The following is a 19,940-nucleotide window of genomic DNA, read 5'->3' as shown; positions in this document are numbered from 1 at the left end:
CTGCAATTCAGGATTAAGGTTACCTGCTCTCTAGCTAAGAGAAATCACTAGAAATAACTATAACTAATTCTCTATAACTACAGAGAATTACTCTATTCTCTGCCTCAATTACAATAAATTTTTTCATACTGTTACAGCTATTGTTATCAATAGTAAGTTCTTATAATCAGCTTCCTTTTCACTGATTAAAACAAGACTCAGACCACACACAGGCACATACAAAGGCATCATTCTTTCATAAAGACTTCTGAGCTAAGATGAGAATTGATATACAACATTTCATGGCTAGTAGTATATACCTGATGTATATACTAGTATTGGTGGTTTTTAATTAATCAGCCACAGTACACACACTTTAAATAGTTCTCCTGAGCTGTAGGTGGTGTGACTTGTCAAAAACTTTTTTTAAATCCGTTGTCGTCTCTCTCTCCCCTCAAGAAATCCAGCTGGATAGTAAGAACAAATTCTCTTTTGCAGCAGTGATGACCAGTCAAGATCAACATATTAATCCATGTGCTCACTTGTCTTACCCTTTACACCCTATAGAGTCCCCATCTCATTGGAGAAGGAAGACAAACTCACCAGCCTATAGCTCCCAAGCTATCCTCTGGCACGGCAAATATTTGTTAGGATGGTCTACATCCCACAGCCAGAATTTCTGTGGCTCCATATCTGGTTACTCTCAGAAGGTGCCAGTGGATGCCACTCAGATCTGCAGACTTTCTAACTAACATGTCTTTTACCTAGTGTTTCCCACACACCTAACCTCAAATCGATGGTTTCTGCAACCTGTTACAAAGAATAAACTGAGCATGGGAATTCAGCAGGAACGTCCAACACAAAAAATTCTTTACACTCCCCTAGTAGATCCTTAAAAATCTCAGTCCCCATTTTACACTTTGACCATGATATGGTCCCTCACTACATAAGCCAGAGCTTATAAACAGCTTATAAACCTGTTGCATACAGTCAAGTCAGGCCTACACTAGCTCACCAGCATCACCTCAGAACACAGAAACACTTCCAATTTTTGGCTAATTTGTTTACAGGTTGAATTATATCTTTTCTTCATGAAACACACAAAGAAGGATTTTCTTTTAGAACTGTGAATGTAATAAAAGCAGCATACAGGTTGTGGTTTTTTCTTTTAAATGTTGAACATATTTTTACAGTTCTCTGTCAAATAGAAGCCTAAAGATATCCACAATCAAATCAGCTTTTAAGTGAGTGAGTATCATTTAATTTCAGCTTAAATTTCTTGAATTCATACATTATTCTTTAGTTCTCAAAATCTTGGGTAATCTCAAAATCTTCTGTGAGTCTAAGTTCATTTAAAATATTAGAAGAGCACGTCACCAAGCACATATAAAAAGAATGCACATTTGCACTTTAATTTTGCAATGTGAACACTAGCCAACAAGTAATATCCAAGTCACGTTTTTCAAAACAATCATTCTTTGTTGGCACTGAGCAACCACAGCTGGATACCCCATGAAATTTAGCTTATTGGGAAAAAACACAGCATGAATTAAAGCATGAGAATAATATACATCAAACACATAGCAAAACTGTGACATTTAAAAAAAGAATTACATAATTTTTTTTAAAAAACCCAAAATTAAATATGCTGCATCCATGATATATTTAAGAGAAAAGAAATATGTTTTGACTAAGTCACATCTGCGGAATTTGCTCAAACACAGATGTATATGTACGTAAATGAATTATTTAAAAACTTGGTTAACTGATGTAAGTAGTTGTAGCGTGTGTTACATTACATGCAGTGCACTGAATTTACTGAATTCTCCTGTATGAACAGCTGAACACGGGGTAACCACTTTCAAACACAGGTACTGCATTTCAGCTGCACTCCATAAGCAAACATATTCAGGGTATGCTCTCCCTTTTTTCATTTTCCCACAAAGGGAGAAGTTCAGCCATTCCTCAGCTCCCGCTCAGAAGGTTATGCTGAAATGTATTTTACTTTCCTACCTTTATCATCTGAACAGTCTTTTATCTTATGTGGCCTTACTCTGACAATTATGGAACAAGAGTGTCCTATTCACGACATCAGTTCCAACAAGATCCTGTTGCAGGCTCCAGAGAGATCTTTGCTAAAGCACTTTTATCAAGCTGTAACAGCAGAGATAATTGCAAAGGCTTCTCTGGAATTCTTCAGCTGTCTCTATCAAAACTATCTCATCTCTGAGAACTGCATAAGTACCCACTGAGAAATTCTTTTCAGGGAATTAATTAGATTGTATCATGAGTCACCAACACTAAATTCCTCTTTCATTTTCAGAAACTGAGCACTGTAATACAACAGCGTAGCTATTTTCTGTATTCTCCAATGGCACCTCCAAATATTACACGAAAAAATGAAGCTTAATGCAAGTGAATTCGATAAGTGCAAATTCCTCCTTATTTGGTTAGGGTAACAGAACATACTTGTTTAAATGAGTAAACACGTGCCAATGATTTCCTCCCTGTGACAGAAATGTAAAATGTTTGAATTAATTCCTAGAGCCTTTGTCTCTGGATAACCCACATAAAAGCCAAGGGAGGAAGTACGGAAGGAGATAGGTATATGCAAATCACGCAGCATACTGGTACCAAATGTCACTATATGAGACTACCCTGAGGGTCTTCGCCCAGGCAATCATTCAGTGATGCACTGAAGCACCTTAAGCACACAAGCAACCCAAATAAGTTCCAGAGCCCAATACACATAAAGTTGAACATCTATGTACTTGGCTGATTGTGGCTCTCACTGGTTTCCCTGCACTTGGCAACAATTGTTAAACATTAAGGGACTATATTCATTAACAGAAGCCCAAACAAAACCATCCCTACTTGATTTTAATGATATAGACTACAAAAAAAAAATCACTCATTTAATTAATCTTCTTTACTTTTTAAAGCAACAGAATTTCCAATAGATATTTGCTTATCAGGCAGTGCACATTCACAAATTATCATGCTGTTAATATTCAGCAATAAAAACAGGGTATGTTTAATAAAAAAAATAAACTTACATGTTTGTTAAAACTTTATTAATAGCATGGGTAAACCAGTATTTTTCAAACCGGCAAATACATACCTACAAACCTGTAATGTATTTATTAAATCCTCAAAGATGCATAAAGGCACCTTATGTTGTTTTTACAGAATGAAAGGCCATTTATCTGATACGAAAACATCACTGAAAAAGCAACATTATATTCAAGGAGAGCTTTTCACTTGGAAATCATAATCATTTTCTATTCTGACAAACAGAGCTGTTCTAGGGCTGGGTAATACCAAAATGGTCAGACAGTAAGATGGCTTTGGCAAAATACTTGTCTTACTCATAAATTCCATCGCAAATTTTAGGAACATGACACAAAGAAGAAAATTCAGGGGTATATGACCATAACTAATCATATTCTTCAGCTGGATGTTGTCATATCATTTTCCTTGAATAATAAAATATTATCCATTGCCCAGATAAAATGCTATCGTGACTCAACTTGCAACAGGAGTTTTACTTGGCCTCACCACCAAAATCCCTCTTACATATTCTGACACCAGTGACAAGGACAAAGGAACATTACACTTTTTTAATACCTGCCTTTATATGAAAATCTTCAAGAAAAATTAATATCCTTTTTTAGTTCACTAAATACCACATAAGAATCTCAATTCATTTGCCTAAGACTGATTTGCAACTATCTATAACTAAACCTGCCATTCCAATTTCTCTTTTTTATACCTCCTTTAAGCTTCGTAAGTTATCCAGTACTAAAACGTATCTTTAAAAAGAACAGCAACAACAACAACACCGTGCACCAAAGGTTTTTCTAAAGAGTCCCCTATTGAATAGAAATCTTACAGGATCATATTTTGATCAAAATATTGACCATATTCTTATGTCAAGTTTTTTGTTCCTTTTGCAATATTTCACTAACTTATATTTATTTTCTATTTCTAATTCTTACCATTTCTTCCAAGTTACTTTAGCACTTGTAATTGTTGCTCTTTTTGATCTAAACCAGGATGTGTATCAGCAAAATCAGCCCTTGCCTGTACACTGGCATTTCTTTTTGGACTCCTTCAGGGAAAAAAAAAGAAAATACCTGTAACTTTCTGCTTTGCCCTTTGCTGAAAATGATCATTACAAAGCAGAAACAGAGAGGCAAGCGCATGTCAAGTGCACGTGCAACTATCTCCATGTACACCTGTCTTTATGAACACTGTTTTAAGTCATGAAAATACCTGAGACACAAATGCACTATTTTGCTTCTTCTACTGGCTTCCTTCTAGGGAAGGAAAGATGGTAAGACACGGTGTCTAGACCCACTGTTGCTATTTCTGCTTTGATCATCTCCTCCAGCCCTTAGGAGCTGCCATTTGCCACTGCCATTTGCCATTGCTTTTCCATGGGAAACAGGCAGCAAATTTGTACCACGACAGGTTGTGTCCTCCCAACAACTCTACCTTCATGGAGTGGTCTAGTCTAATGAGCTCTTCTTTAAAATAAAATGCTTTCATTAATATTTGTGCTCCATCTTTATTATTTCCAGTCAAACCAATATGCAATTGCCCCTGGCATGTGGAACACACAATACTCCTGAAGCACTGTCCATGTGTAGCTGCTTATATACCACATGCTGTAGTTTCCCTGTTTTTTCTTCAGAAAATAGTAACTAGCATACACTAACTAGCGTAAAGGGTTAAAGACCATTTGCTCCTGCTTGATTCAGGATGGTAGGAAGATGAGTTAAGAGAAGTGTTTTAAGTATCTTGAAGCACCTGTCTAGCTTTAAGTATTGACACCCACCAGCTAAACTGTGACAGCCTCCATACTTTAGGACAAGCACTCTTGGAGCTGCTCTGAACTTGAACCTGTTGGTATCACTGACTGCATTTCAAAGACTTTCATACAGGAAGCAGTAACAACCTACAGCCTTTTTATCTGAACAGAAAGACATTATTTTCATTACAAGATACCTCCTCTGTTACAATGCATTAGGAACAAATGGCTCCTGAAAGCACCTTCTGCAGTCTGGGCACTGACCTGTTGCACTCACAAGTCATGGAAGAAAAATCAGCATCACACAAATGTGCCCCCTTTGGACTTAATGGCACCCACAGACAACAGCACAGCTAAATTAGGGAAAACAAAAAGCTCTCCCTTTATACCATGGCAAGCGAATGGGTTCCAATGCCATCTCTATTGTATTGTAAGACTTTCAACTAGTCTGATACCACCTTATGCTATCAATTCAACTAAAGAAAAATTAAAAACAAAACTTATTGTACAATTTTTAAGGATTTATCTAGCATTTCTTTCATTGTTAATGAGCTACTCTCACTCTTTTGTCACTTCATAGATGCACATCACAATTTCATTGCACTCATGAACTGGCTTTCTTATGAACTACTATTCCTGAATACAATATGGGGTGGTGGTTTGGGGTTTTTGTTTTGGTTTGATTTTATTTTGTTATTTCAGTGTGAATGTGCTTCCCAGTTCCTGAGGAACAGAAGTAAAAAAATGAAATTTTTAGAGAGCCTTTACAGCGACTGCATTAGCCCTCCTGTTCTTCCACATTCTTACAGAACATGCTACATTGCAAATTTTCAAAGAGAATTACACCCAAAAGGGTGAGCGAGCCACTGCTTTCAATTTCTTAAATTCTTCTTTGCCAGAATGCAGGGAAACTGTGCATTATTCTTTGTGGAAAGTTTTAGTTGAACAGATCTCCTAATGCAGAATGTTGCTTTTGAGGGGAAGCAGGAAGCATGGTTTCCCTTTATTACTATCAGAAATAAATCTTCCTTCCATCACTTGACACTGAAAGAAGAAAAAGGAAATTTTAAAGATGTGGCATAGAGTTAAAAAGGAAATGGAAGTTATGCATAGAAGGGTTTGGGAAATAATTGTTTGCATTACCAAGTCAGGGTCAGTAACTGAGCTCAGTGCTGAGGTTAATTTAGCTTACATGGAAGGAAAAAATGGATATTCTTCCCTATTCCAGTCACCCTCTTCCTTGTTTTCATTATTGTTTGCCACTTACCAAGGCATATTCTTTTGGGGATATTTTTATAGCTACAGTCCATCATAATGGTCTTGCCTGCACTGATTGCTGCCACAATCTCCAACCACCATACTTCAAAGCATGCAGCAGGCTGACTGAACTGACTTTAGATATCTGGCTCCCTAGATGTCCCTTCATATCTTATCTGCCTGTGGCTGCTCATCTAGGGCTAGGACTCCTTTAGTTCTGTCTGAGATGGCTCTCCCTCAGGTTGCTCTGGGTCTGGCTGTTGCCTTTGAGATGCAGCTGCCTTGTTTCTCCATTTATTAGAGTCGGTTGTTCCATGCTGATTGTTGCTCCTCATGTTATTCTTGCTTGCTGTACTCTCTCCTCCTCTGATGCTGCAGCTCTCCAGGGCTATGATTCCTGCTGTCAGTTATTTCTGGTGTGGAAAGGCTGTCACGCTTTTTGCTTTGATTTAACAATTCTCAGTTCTTCTCTTGTGTTCAACAGGCTATATTTTCTACTGCACTTGGGATATAACCACTTTTCCCGTCATCGTGGGAGGACACTATCTCACTTCCAGCTGCACTAGGAAGACATATGCACTCTCTGATGCAACTTGAGAGCCTTGAATCATCTACCAGTACTGTTTATTAATGAACTATCACGACTTCTCATTTTTCTCTACTTATTTGTGGCCCTAGTGGAGGATGACATGCTTCTATCTGAAGAATGACTAGCATGATGCTTTTCAAAGAGGCAAGCTTTACCCTCAACCATTTAAGTGGAAAAACATTGTGTGCTGCCAGGCTGTAGTGTCTGTTTCACTCTGCTTGTGGGATTACCTGAATGCCATGGGGTTTATGTCATGGATTTCTTCACACATGCAATCACCAAGGATGAGAAGTAGAAATGAAAAATATATTCAACTCTGAGGCAACTAAATAGCACATTTTCAATGGTCATTTCTGAAGTGTGTAGAAAAAGGCATGACTTTAGAATGATACTGAGTGTCTAGCAGAGATGGGTACTTTAATGGTATCTGATTTATACCGTATTGATGACAGTAAAGACAATGAAATAAAAAGGACATTCTGTGACTGTCATTTTACTGAACAACACTTATATCAGAGAATGTTTCATCATTTCAATATGGTGTAGAAAATTGTGAAGAGAGAAAAGAGATCACACGGGCAATCCAAGCACTCAGGGAGCACAAGACAGACATTTTAAAAAAAGTTAAAAGACAATGAAAGTGTAGGGAACAGATACTGCACATAGCAGTAAACTGCTTAAAAATATTTTATTTAAGACAGTAGGAAAGTCCTCACTGATGGTCCTGTCCCAAAGTTTAGTACAGTCAAGAGAAAAAAATTCCTGACCGCTAATGTTTTACAGCAATTTAAAAAGTCACTCAACCAAAGGCAACCAAAAAGTCATCCCAGAAACACCTCCAGCAGGGCTCATTGTGTGTCAAGGGCTTTGTGGCACCCAAAAATATTTGAGCCCACACCTGACCAGGTGAAAGGCTTCAGTGTAATTTTACAGTTTGGATTTTACCAACATACTATTCACCACAGTATTTATACTAGCAGACACTGGAGAGCTATAGGAATAGGCTCTATTCTGAATATCTAATAAATAAACTTATTTCCATAGCTGATTTTCAGTGTAAGCAATACATGCATATATACAAGATTTTCTAGAAAAGAAACAATGTAAGATATGTTAAATTTGCTCTAATTTATCCTCAGAAGGAACAGTGTCAGGGGTTTCAAGGAAGGTGCTGAAAAGAGCAGCTACAAAGTCAGGAAAGTTTCTTTCTATTAAACAATAGGCTTGCATGCTGTTAATTAAACTTTTATGCTTCCTATTATATAATAAAGCTTGTATCTTAAACCAGAAGGATAAACAGCTACAGAGAATGGCAGACAGACAAATTACCAGACAGGAAAAAAAAGGCTTCATAGGGGGAAGAGTGGTTCTTTTAATCTCCTCACCTATGAAAGCGTGTAAGTAAATTCTGCTATTGCCATTCCCTAAGGCAGTTTGCTAGATCTGATAACTGGGCTCAAAATTTACAGGATCATGCCCTGATACGAACACACCCAATGTCACCTAACACCCAGGAGAGCTGGCCAACAGAGCAGCTAAGTGGAGAGATGCTACTGTATCCACTGGGCATGGCCACTGTTACACTGAAAAAGGAACATTTACACAGATAGATACAAGAAAAATTTTGTACTGTAACCTCCACAAAAAACAGACTGATCCAAATAGCCTGCATAAAATAGCTATCAGCATACAGATGCGTCCTATTGTCCTATTTGCCATTTCAATGTAAATGAAAATTACTCGATGGTTGCAGTGTTCATAAAACTGTCATGTACTGCAGCTAACTATAAGACAGTACAATTACTGTAGAAATTAGAAAAATAATTAGATTGAAATATGAAGATACTCATGTGAGATAAGCCTCTGAACCTGCCAAGGTCTAGCTATCACCAGAAAGCATATGATTCAAAGATTTAAACAATGGGAATATTCAGTATGCTAAAAGCTGCTGGCTGTTACAGCTTAATTGACCTAGAGCAGTATTTTCCAAGACAGCCAGGGATTTTCGAAAATGTTACTTGGGCTCTTGAGCAACAGCATTTTAAAATCTTGCCATAAGTATTTTGTGGTTTTATATTCCATCATAGGTACCTATTACACAGTCACATATACCCACACATATACCCACACATTCTCATTTGCCCATCCATACAGGCATATGATCCCTCTATGGAAGAAGATCAAGGTGAAGTTATTGCAGTCTAGGAATAGCTTATGACTACAAGAGAGGATAACACCTCCTTTTCAGCCCAGAATGAGCAGGTTCAGTCACCAAGTCAGTTCTATGCTGCTTTGCTGATGTTAGGCAGAAAATGATGCAGAAGAGAAGATTATTAGACACAAAGGCCACAGTCAAAAGACTCTTGCAACTGAATCATCACCAGAGAGCTCCTGTACACCAAGGCTGCAGGCAGCAGCCACTGTGTCACGCAGCAAACATATCTGGCCATGATACACAGTTTTATATGTCATAGCCTGTAGCAGAGAATAAGCAATATGGTATGGTGGGAAACACCAGCTTTCAGGCCATGTGCTAACAGCAAGCCCAGCCATTTTATGGATGAGGGGAAACCGTCTCACCCCTGCACAGAAGCTGCTGAATCCAAAAACTGGCCAAAAGACTTTCAAATCATTGAAATGAAATTTAAAATTTATTGCATTTATTACATATTCCTTCACCAGACCAGAAGGCAGTTTCTCCACTCCCAGTGTTCAGCAATGACTTCAGAGTTTTCACTAACTGACAGTAAAACTCTCATGCATAGAAAAAACTTTACATTTACTCTTAGCCCTTAGTAAGTCTTCTAGAGAGTTTCAATAGGAAATAAACTACATATCCTTTTGCTAAAGCATCTAACACAATTCAGACCCTGTCACAAAATAAAAAGTAATAAAAAGCCCTAAATCTTCTTAGTGAAATTTGACAGCCTCCCAAGTTTATTTGTAACATTTACTAACACTTGATACGTTGAAGTAATTGGCTATAATCACTGTAGAATATTCCAAATGCATTCCACACAGATTAGTTTCTCATACATGGTTTAACAATGTAGGGGTTTTTTGCAGATGGAACATGATCTTCTTATAGCTGCTGACATATCTGTATCATATGGACAAGCCTAGTTAGTCTCACCTTTTTATAGGCAATCCAGTCAAACACCCTGTCGATGTCTGAGGCTTGCTGCACTTCCTGGGACACTGGATGTGAACTGGCCAACCCATCCAGCAACATCACTTCATGTAGGACATCTGTCAGAAATCTCTGCTTTTCCTGAAATACAGCATATGCAGTAGTATCACAGACAAATACATATTTACAGAAATACAGAAATGATGCACAGTTACCAGAGGCAGCTGGCTACTATTACAGTTGACTAAAATCAGACCTTTTGCTTTGAATGTAAGCCACAGTGACCCCCTACAATCTTGAGCAGGTATTTGGAATAGACTCAGGCTTGAGATCCTTTGCTGCAATGAAACTTGACTGATATTAAAGAGCATTAAATGAATCAAAATGCATCCATATGTGCAGACTGGAATTCTGATTATGAGTATTCATACACACCTACACGGGGTGGGGAGAGAGGCAAACTAGCAAAATCTCCAATCACAAAAATAGGTGTCCTCAAGCTCATTGCCTATGCAGGTACAAAAATTTTTGACACAGATGGGTAAATACAATTACTAATTTTTATTTAGTGAAGTTTAAGTTACTTGGCTCTTAGTGACAAGTTCACTTTGCAGATCAGTGTGGGACAGGACAATTAAGAGAGCTCACAGCAGTGTCACAGCAGATGCTTGCACTGTCTTTCATAACGCTAGTAATCTTTCCTCCTCAAGAGCTTGAGCCACCTACAGACTTCGCAACTTCCATCTGAAGAAAACCATTATCATCTCTCTTCACAAGTGGGAAAAGAGCTGCATGGAGTTAAATGACATAGTCAAAGTCACAGCTACATCAGAGGCAGGTACAAAACCAAACAACGTCCAACATAAGCATTTGTTTGAATACCTTCTGTAAATATGGATAGCAGAGGTATTTCAAAACGGCTGCCTATTTACTCTGGCAGCAACACTAATGAAATGTTCATGTGTACTCTATGCATTGTGCTGCAGTCATTTGTACAGTACAACTAGATGGGGCTTTTTCAGCTGAAAAATGACATGCCTTCCTCATATTGCATTCATGTAGATGTCTTTTATCCAAAACACTTTTTCAGGAAAGAAGAGCTTTATTTACTTGCTTTTTCAAATTACAAATAAATGCAAAGAGTGAATTAAAAAATACATAAGGATTAAATAAGCTTTTTCACCTGCAATGACATATCTCAAACTTTATCTAAATTATAACAATTCCTGAATCAATGTCAACCTACTGCCATGATATAAAGAATTTCTGGGGAATCTGCATTTTTTTCAAAAGCCACCTTGATTTCATTAGGTAAAATACACACACAATTACAAAATAAATTCTCTGCTTAATTTCTTGGGTGGCAAGGTTTCCGTATCAATGTGTTACTTTAAATTATTTTTATAAGACAGCTGAAAAGTTCTCCCAACGCTGATCTACCTAGAAATAAACCTTTATGTTAAAATTCATTAGAGCACAAGAAATGTACTTTGAGCTGACTGCATATCCAGGCAATTAAAAACACAGGGTGCAGGAAAGCCAATTACCTACACACTCTTAGTATTCTCATCTGGCTGCATGAGGTAAGGTTTGTAAAACAAAAAATAATGTCTTTTTCGTATCATTGTTAATTTTCTTAGGCATAAGCAGTTAGTAACTGTCCTTTTTTAATGGGGAAAAAATGTGTAGAGAAACAATTATAATGACAGTCCTACTCAGGAGCAAACTGCTGGGGTGTAAAAATTGTAGATATTTTTGTTACACTTCACTCACATTCTTTATCAGTCAGTAACAAAGCCCCAGTTTCATCAAATGTATGATATGTAACACATACAGGTGCGAACACACAGACCTGTCTCCAAATTCAGGTTTGGATCCCAGAAGACAAACAGTTGTGTGAGTGGATTGTTACTGTTTGGAATTAACTTATTAAAAGGACCTTGGATAATCACAAATTAATACCTTAAATACAGCACCAGAATCAAGAAAATCAGCACATGGCAAAGTGAAGATGCAAGAAGAAAACTAAGAAACATATGAAAAGAACAGGCTATATTTTGGTTTTCTGTTTGTTTCTTTGGTTATGTCTTGAAGGACTGAAAAGGAGAACTTCAGATTCAAGATCATTCATTCAAGTTACCATAGCTGAAAAAACTTCCTTGAAATTTACAGTGGACTGTCACACTGGGATACAAATGGAATAGTTAGTGTGCCTCCAAGAATGCAAACCTACAGTCTGGTCAGAATTAAGAAGGCTTTTGATCTATAAAGCTAAATTTCTTGAACTAAAATAATTTCCATAACATTCCCAGCCTTTCCCTTTAGTATAAAGCCCCTGAGAGCAGATTGGAGAAGCAGACTCAAATATAACTCATGGGAGGCACAGATAGTCTGCTGATGGACAAGAGGCCTACACCTTGAAGAGGCCACAAGAAGCAGACCTGCAGAAAGAAACTGAAACTGCTTTAATTATGTTGACAAAACACTACCTCAGCTCTTGAAGTCCTAATATCACATTAAGGGGAAAAGGTCAATATGTGCGACCAAACTGCTTATACGGATGGAAGAAGGGCTTTCTATTCCCTTGTTATTTTACCCTGTGCATACAGTGGAATTGATCTGTTTTAACTGACACCTACAGGAGTAAAGAAACACTCACGACAGACATTGTAAAGGAAATCAATCTTGGAATGTGTTTAATGAGACCAGCAAGCCAGCAACATGATAGGTGTCAGGTTTGCAGCTACACATTGAAACAATGACAAAATGCTGTTAAAGATGACCTTTCCTGAGGGAGTTCAACTGCAAGAAAAAAGGCGAAGACTGAGATCCACCTGTGAGAAAAGAGAGCTTCAGGTGAGTCTTGCAGCCTTGCTTGGAAAGTGTCAGTAGCCACACGCAAGTGCAACGCTAACACAGGGCCAGGGCTCTGAGCAGGAAGGCTATCGCAGCAGCACAAGCGAGCCTGAAATAAGGACAGTGCTGTTATCAGATGAACATGTCTTTAAAAGATCTACATTTTCTTATTATTCCCAAACATCTGTGGTCACTAGATTCAAGTATTCGTCTCTTCATAGGAATGATTTCTTTCAATCTTCAACAGTAAGACCTTCTCTGCTTTGCACAAGATTTTTCTGAAAGACTTGTCCTTTTTCTGCACTGTCTCCTCCCTAGCCAGCACTCAAATTCACCTCATTCTTGGGATAAAGAGAGATAGTGGCCACTCTTCATGTATAAATCTCCTGTACCTTCAAGAAAAATGTATCGTGTATAACAGGATTACAATGATGTAATGGAGAGAGATTGCTGCTGGTGATTTTCCAATATCATATTGAGGTATAATGTAAAAGCATGACAATAATGTAATACTTAAGGACAGTCATATAAAAATAATTTCTAAAAATTAATATGAAATACCAGGGAAAAGAACTAAAACGAAAGAAAAAAAAAAGGAATTAAAGAAGCACCATGATGAAAGCCCAAACTGATAATTAGTACGCAAAAGAGATCAAAGGCCTCAGTATTAAAGGCATTGCCTTTGTTCTGGGACAGCCATTTGAACACTTTATGGACTGCGAAATCTACATGAATAAAGCTTAACATTGGTGTGCAAATCTGAAAATTACTTTCCTGACAAATTTTCTGAAAATATCATCTCCACAAGAGCTTTAGTAGCATCAAGAATACAAAGAAGATAAGTGATCTTTCATGCCTAAAAGAACAAGCATTTGCAAGACACAAATATTTGGGTTTACAGGGAAAGTACACCCTAGGGAAAAAGAAATAGAGGCAAATATTTAAAGCAACCAAAGAACACCAGCATATACATACCAGCAGTTGAGTTCTAACAAAATATATTACAGGATGAAGCTTAAAAAAACAGAGGAATATAATCTATGAGGAAATCTAAGGTTTGGTAAAATACATTAGGGACAGATAAGATCCACTGAGAGCCAAAATCAAGTTCTTTCTGTCTAGAAGCTTACAAATCCTAAGTTGTCACAGCACAGGAAGTCTCCTGAGTACTTGCAAACGACAGCAATGTTTCTTTCCTGCTTTCCAATAGTAACCTTTTGTAAATACCTTGAGCAATTTAAAAATTGCTTTTTTTTTTTTTTTTAGTTTATATCTCTGATGTGTGCCTCAATTATGTGTATAATTTGCTGAAGGAGGCCTGCAACACATTCTACATTGATCAGCTGTAAACATGTCACAGTTCCATATCTACCTTCATAACCCTCTTTTCTGCATTTTCTCTCAAAGATCTTGCAAAATTTATTGAGATATTTTCACACTGCCTGACAACAAGGCCGATTTCATTCTCCAAGATCATGTTTTGCCACCACACATGTAGTAGCCTTCACTGAAATAGAGTCATTAAGCAAACAGATGAACAGAGAGTTTTCCTCATGCATTTGTCTTCAGAGCATTTTAAAATACTAGGCAACAAAGTATGAAGCTTATCCTCTAATTCAAACACCATAGAGGAAATCTGTAAGGGAAAATCACCTCCACTGAAGAAACAGTAAATAATACTTAGATGAAAAGTGTCCTTATGATGTGGTTGACATACTGAGTCAACTTCCAGCAACTACTGTCAGAGGCTACCATTCATGAAAATACTTTTCAGGTATTGCACACCTAGACTGTGCTTCAATCTGAAAGTGATGAGATTCAGCAAGTTAAGTCCTGAAGGAAGCAAAGATGTTTTGCAGACACACCAAAAATTAATTACCAGTTTGTGCTCCAAGTAACCGCACAGTGCCACAACTTTAAAATAAAGTGGTAGCACATTCAGGATTGCTGAAAATTTGGGAAGCGGTCTTTCAGTTAAGAATGCCCTCAAAAATACAACTAAACTTTTCTACTGAATTTCCCATATCAACCATATTCCTGATGAAATGCATATTCTTGTTTCAGCAGGGAAACCCTGTAATGAGTCCTTGCTTTGAGGCAAAAAGTTGCTGCAAAGTTTCTGTCTCATCATTACTGAAGATGAAGTGTCTACTGATTCAAAATTATGGGAAATTCAGACAGCTGAGTGAAGCTTTTTTCTGAAACTAAAGCTTCATCTAAACCCTGAACTCAGAAGGTTTGAACTCACATTACTCCAAAGTTCCCATCATAATGTCATTTAAACTGCTGTCTCAAGATGAGCAGAAAACGACACGAAGCTAAAAGAGAGACTGGCATTCTCTAAACCCCTACTTAATCTCTTGAATAAATGTTTCACCTAAATGTTGATATTCACTTAAGTCTGATCTCTAACTGTTAAGCGTTAACTACTTAAAGTAAAGAATTCCCCATATTAATCTACTTTGCCAGAGCAATAAAAAAATGCAAACCTGTCTTTAGGAAGAAAACATGGAATGGAAATTCTTTTCTCAGTTATAAGCAAAAAACCCAGTTATAAGTATAAGGATTTTTTACCTGGTATACTTAAAAAGGGCTAGTAATTAGGAATCAGAAGATCTTGCACCTTACCTTTACAATCTCTTTTTTTCTTGCCAAAGTCAATTATACATGAGATTCTAGTTAATTTTACACTGAAACCTTCCCCCATAGTCAAGTAAAAACAAAAAATCATACAAGGATTGACTTCACTGAGCAGTTACTGGAGGAAAAACACTCCATGTGGTATTAATTAAAGGCTTACTTTACACCAGCATGGGGAGCCTTTAACCAAAAAAAAAGAAAAGATGAAAGTAGTTTTAAAAAACGAGAGGCTGAATCTCTCTCCCTTAATGCTGAGCCAGCATGATATTTATGTTGGTTTAGAAGGATCAAGCAGGTTATAGCTCAGGTCTGAAATGCCAAAATAATAATGAAATAAATCAAAAAGGTCCATATCTTAAGTCTACTTCAAAACTTGTAAAGATTTTCTGGGTTTTCTATGAGTCAAACAATGCCTTAGAAATTTTTACTGATGGGGGCAAACGCATTAGGAGGCATGTGAGACAAGGCACATTAAAGATATGCATGTGTCTAGTGGCTGAGTTCACTCATAATTCCAACCAAGTCAATGAGAAAGATGGGCAACTAAGATAATTTATCTATTTCTTACTTATTATGATACAGAAATGTTGATGCACATCCTCATTATTACTTTCAACTGTCTGTAGTAATAGCAGGATTGTCCAGACTGTGGAGCCTAATAGTGTAAAGGAAGCACGGCTCACTTAAGGAAGGAGGAAAGATACCCATCTATACAGGTACAAAGTTTTCAATTTAATAAGAAAAATTAATTTAAAAATTCATTTTTTAAGGAAAATTCTAGCAGATATGACCATCTGTAATTATAAAAGTAGTAAGCAAATAAGAAAGTAGGAAATTCTATCCCAAGGCACTAATGGATCAAGAAGACATAGGATTCAAAGCTATTGCTGGTGTGCTACACCTTGACTCAGCCATTGAAGCTGTCAGCAAAGCTAACTTTGATATAATAAAGAAAAGGGAGAAGGCAGCTGAGCTCTGTGAAATGCTTTCTCAGCACCAAGCCAGGTACTGACTGCTAAAGTATTTGATGCTCATTTGATGGATGTAAGGGCAAATTACATGCCAGTAATTCCTGCTGTCATAGTCCTCAAAATCTACCCCAGTACCAGAGACATTCAAGGACAAACATGATGGTTCCTTCTACCAGAAAATATGGAGGGAAAAGATCAGCCAATAAATTCCTGGATCTGCAAGCCTCAGCTGAATTCCTTCCTTTACAAAGCCACATGCAAAGGACTTCAGGATATGAGAGAAACAAGCCAAGAGGAAGGTGGAATATACAGCTGCAAACAGGCCCCTGAAAGGAGAAAGGTGAGCACGGTAGATGAGAAAAGACAGAGCTCTGAAGTGAAATTACCAGCATGGAGTTTTCCGCTGTAATTTTCTCTGATTCTAAAACCAGCAAAGGCCCCTTCCACAGAGGTGAGATTACCTCATATTGGATATAAGATCTTACAGCCCAAGAACTCACATCCAGCTACGGTTGTATTTTGATGGCATGGAGAGACAACCGTATGGGAAGCCTCTAATACAGAAATCTCACCTTTTTCTAAGTCATGAAATAGCAACAGCCAGGGAATTCACATGCAGATGACTATTCTGAGCACACATGATCAAGCAAAATTCTCAGATCTCAGAGGAGCACTTTGCAAAGACAGCTTTCTTTTTAAAATCATCCTGACAACACAGAAACAACTGCTTAAACTTCCCAGACCTTTAAAAATGAGATCTAGCAGTAAGAATTTGAGGCATTTCAGAATAAGAATTTCAAAAAACTCTTAATTTGGGGGACAGGCAAGGCAAGAGGCTAAAATGGGAAGAATGGTGAATTCCTTCCCATGGCAAATGTCTAATCACTGTATAGCAGAGAGAGCTTTGCTGCAAAATTAAACATAGCTTCACCTTCACAAGGTAAAAAGTAACAAGCAGGGACTTCTTTTTTTAGCTAAAGGAAGGAAATGAGAAATTCTAGCTTTAATCTGAAGCGACTTAGCTTTGGAAAAGGATATTAAGACACTGGGATAATCATTAAGGATCTCAGCACAGAAAACTCATCCTCCTGTTTTAAAACCAAGAAAATTTCATTCCCTTCCTTCGGAAAGTTCTGATGTATTTTACATTAATTGCAATGGATTACAGATACCTCCATCAGAATGCCTCTTCATTCTCTTATTCACCCAAAATTTTAATCACAGAATAATCTGAGTTGGAAGGGACCCACAAGGACCATTGAGTTCAAGTCCTGGCTCTGGACAGGACCATCACTAAGAGTCACACCATCTGTCCAAGAGCTCTGTCCAAACACTACTTCAACTCAGACGGGCTTGGTGCTGTGACCACTGCCCTGGGGAGCCTGTTCCAGTGCCCAGCCACCCTCTGGGTGAAGAACCTTTTCCTAATGGCTAACCTCAACCTCCCCTGACAACTTCAGGCCATTCCCTCAGGTCACTGGGCATCACAGATCAGTGCCTGCTCCTCCTCTTCCCCTCACGAGGAAGTGGTAGATTGCCATGAGGTCCCCCCTCAGTCTGCTCTCCTCTGGGCAGAACAGACCAAGTGACCTCAGCTAGAGGATCCAGGACATAAGGATAGCAAGGGTTTAATAAAGACTGGATTTCCTTTCTCATTAAGATTATGCAAGCATGATGAACTATGGCAGTAAACGCCTTCTGGACAACACAAGAAATTCCTGACATGTTGGAATGCTCAATAAAGTGTTGCAGCTCCATGTTAGTTGGCACTGTTATCCATTCATCTTTCCTATTGTAAAATAGTCTATGAGACAATTAAAGAAAAACTGATAAAATGAAAAATGGCAGGGGGAAGAAATATTTAAGAAAGCTAAAGAAGAGAAAGAAAAGCCTAGAGAAGAAGGAAAAGCCAAGACATGAGTTTCAGACAAAAATCATGGATCCCTGTTTTGGACAGAACTTGGTGCTTTTGGTTTAAGTAGTATTGGTATGAACATGCCTAAAAGACAGCTCTTCTCAAGAGTCTCAGGTTCAGCCACACCAAGGCTGTGAATGCCGGTAAGATGGACACTGAAAAATGCTCAGCTCTGCGAAGAAAGAAGCATTTTCAGACAAGTCATATCAAAACTTTAGTGGTTTATAAGCCTTAATGGTGAAAGCTTACATGCCTGTAGCCTATAAATATCAACAACTTAGAGAGGAAGCTGCGGATAGGTCCTGTTTTTTCAGGTGTATCAATTGCCCAAGCTGCATTTCCAGACAAAAGTCCTTTTTCTGGAATGGACTACCAGTCTTCTGCTTCTACATTTATCCAAAAAATAATGTGACAAAAAGTCTTTAGTAAGCTAAAAATAAGCTGATTTTGACATTTTAATCCATGGGTGTCTTGAACAAACCTTCAGGGTTAACATTTCAAAACTAGAAGAGAAAGAAGTTAGCTATCTAACTTTCCCAATTCCGTAGAAATAAAGAGGATTTTAGTTTATCACTATTTTCCTGTCACAAAGAGCTATGGTAACATCATACTTTTTTTTATTTATAATTCATAGGTATGAATTACTACTGACAAAACACCAAACAGAATGCTGGAATATTGCACTGTTTGGCCATTGTGACAGAAAATAAGGCTTGTAGTTCACGTTTTTGCAACTTGCACTTCATCCTTCTCCTCTGAAAAACAGTAAGTTGCTTGGAACAGTTTTTCTTTTTATACATGATCGCTTTAATTTTTTCAAGTTTACAAATGTCAGCCAATATGTTTAAACAGCAACTGCACTTTATAGCAATAACAAAATTTTCAGCAAGCCAAATTTCAGTAACTGTAACTTTTGCTTCTTCTTCCTACAATCTATGTAATCAACATGCTGAAACATGACAGTATTGATTCCTAGTCCAGTAGTCTGCAAAAGAATGAAGTATGTTTAAGCCATTATGAGTTTCATCTCATTTTGTCACCATTTAAATATGTCAATACATTCATTTTTATATTAAAGGCCAAAGATATTCAAAGCCTTATGAATAATATATGTCTTTTTTTTTAATTTAAGGAAAAATTTGGCAGATTAATACTTTTTCAGGCAAGCAATATTACTGTAGTTAATTCTAATTTATGCAGCACATTTCTGATTTCCCAGTTTAACTGCCATCCCCTGTTCAATCCCCTCTTCTTGCTTGTATCTGCTAAAATGCCAAGATTTCACATGATGGGCATGTTATTTGCATAACAGTGAACATAATATTCATTCCACAGAAATTTCAAGCAAATATACTATATTTCAAATGACTTCTTAAGCATAGTTATTCTGAATTTGTTAGACTGATTATGTGAAGAACAAATGACTGATGATTTGAAGATAAAATTCAGTGTATAAATGTTGTCATCTATGACAGTTCACTATGCTAAAATCACAAAGGCCTGCCAGATTTCATTGCATTCATAATTAGAATCATTACATTGTAATTCAGGTTGTGTTCTTTATAAAGATGAATAGAATGAGTTTTAATATAGCCAAACCCAGGGAAACCCAACAATCCTACCTATGCAAGACAGCTGTCAGTTCAAAAAAAGGTTTGTTTTCCTTTTCATAATTCAATTATAAACCAAAATTGACACCTGAAAGAAAAAATTAAAATACTACAAAGAATTCAAATTTCACAAGAAGCATAACGAACTCAAGGGTAACCTGTATACAACTATTTTTTAAA

The 19,940-nt window shown here is 37.4% G+C and overlaps 1 protein-coding gene across 1 annotated transcript in view; it reads right to left on the bottom strand.

Annotated features, from left to right (window-relative positions):
* TRHDE (thyrotropin releasing hormone degrading enzyme) overlaps positions 1–19,940 on the bottom strand; it is a gene marked incomplete at its 5' end in the record, with an annotated part of 202,012 nt that overhangs the window by 95,682 nt on the left and 86,390 nt on the right. The window contains one exon of the mRNA XM_084206037.1: positions 9,772–9,909. Coding sequence (XP_084062163.1) covers positions 9,772–9,909 — 138 coding nt within the window. The remainder of the gene's footprint in view (positions 1–9,771; positions 9,910–19,940) is intronic.

Source organism: Fringilla coelebs, assembly GCF_963513975.1.
Source record: "Fringilla coelebs genome assembly, chromosome: 5".
NCBI lineage: Eukaryota > Metazoa > Chordata > Aves > Passeriformes > Fringillidae > Fringilla > Fringilla coelebs.
This window is presented reverse-complemented; position numbering and strand designations above follow the sequence as displayed.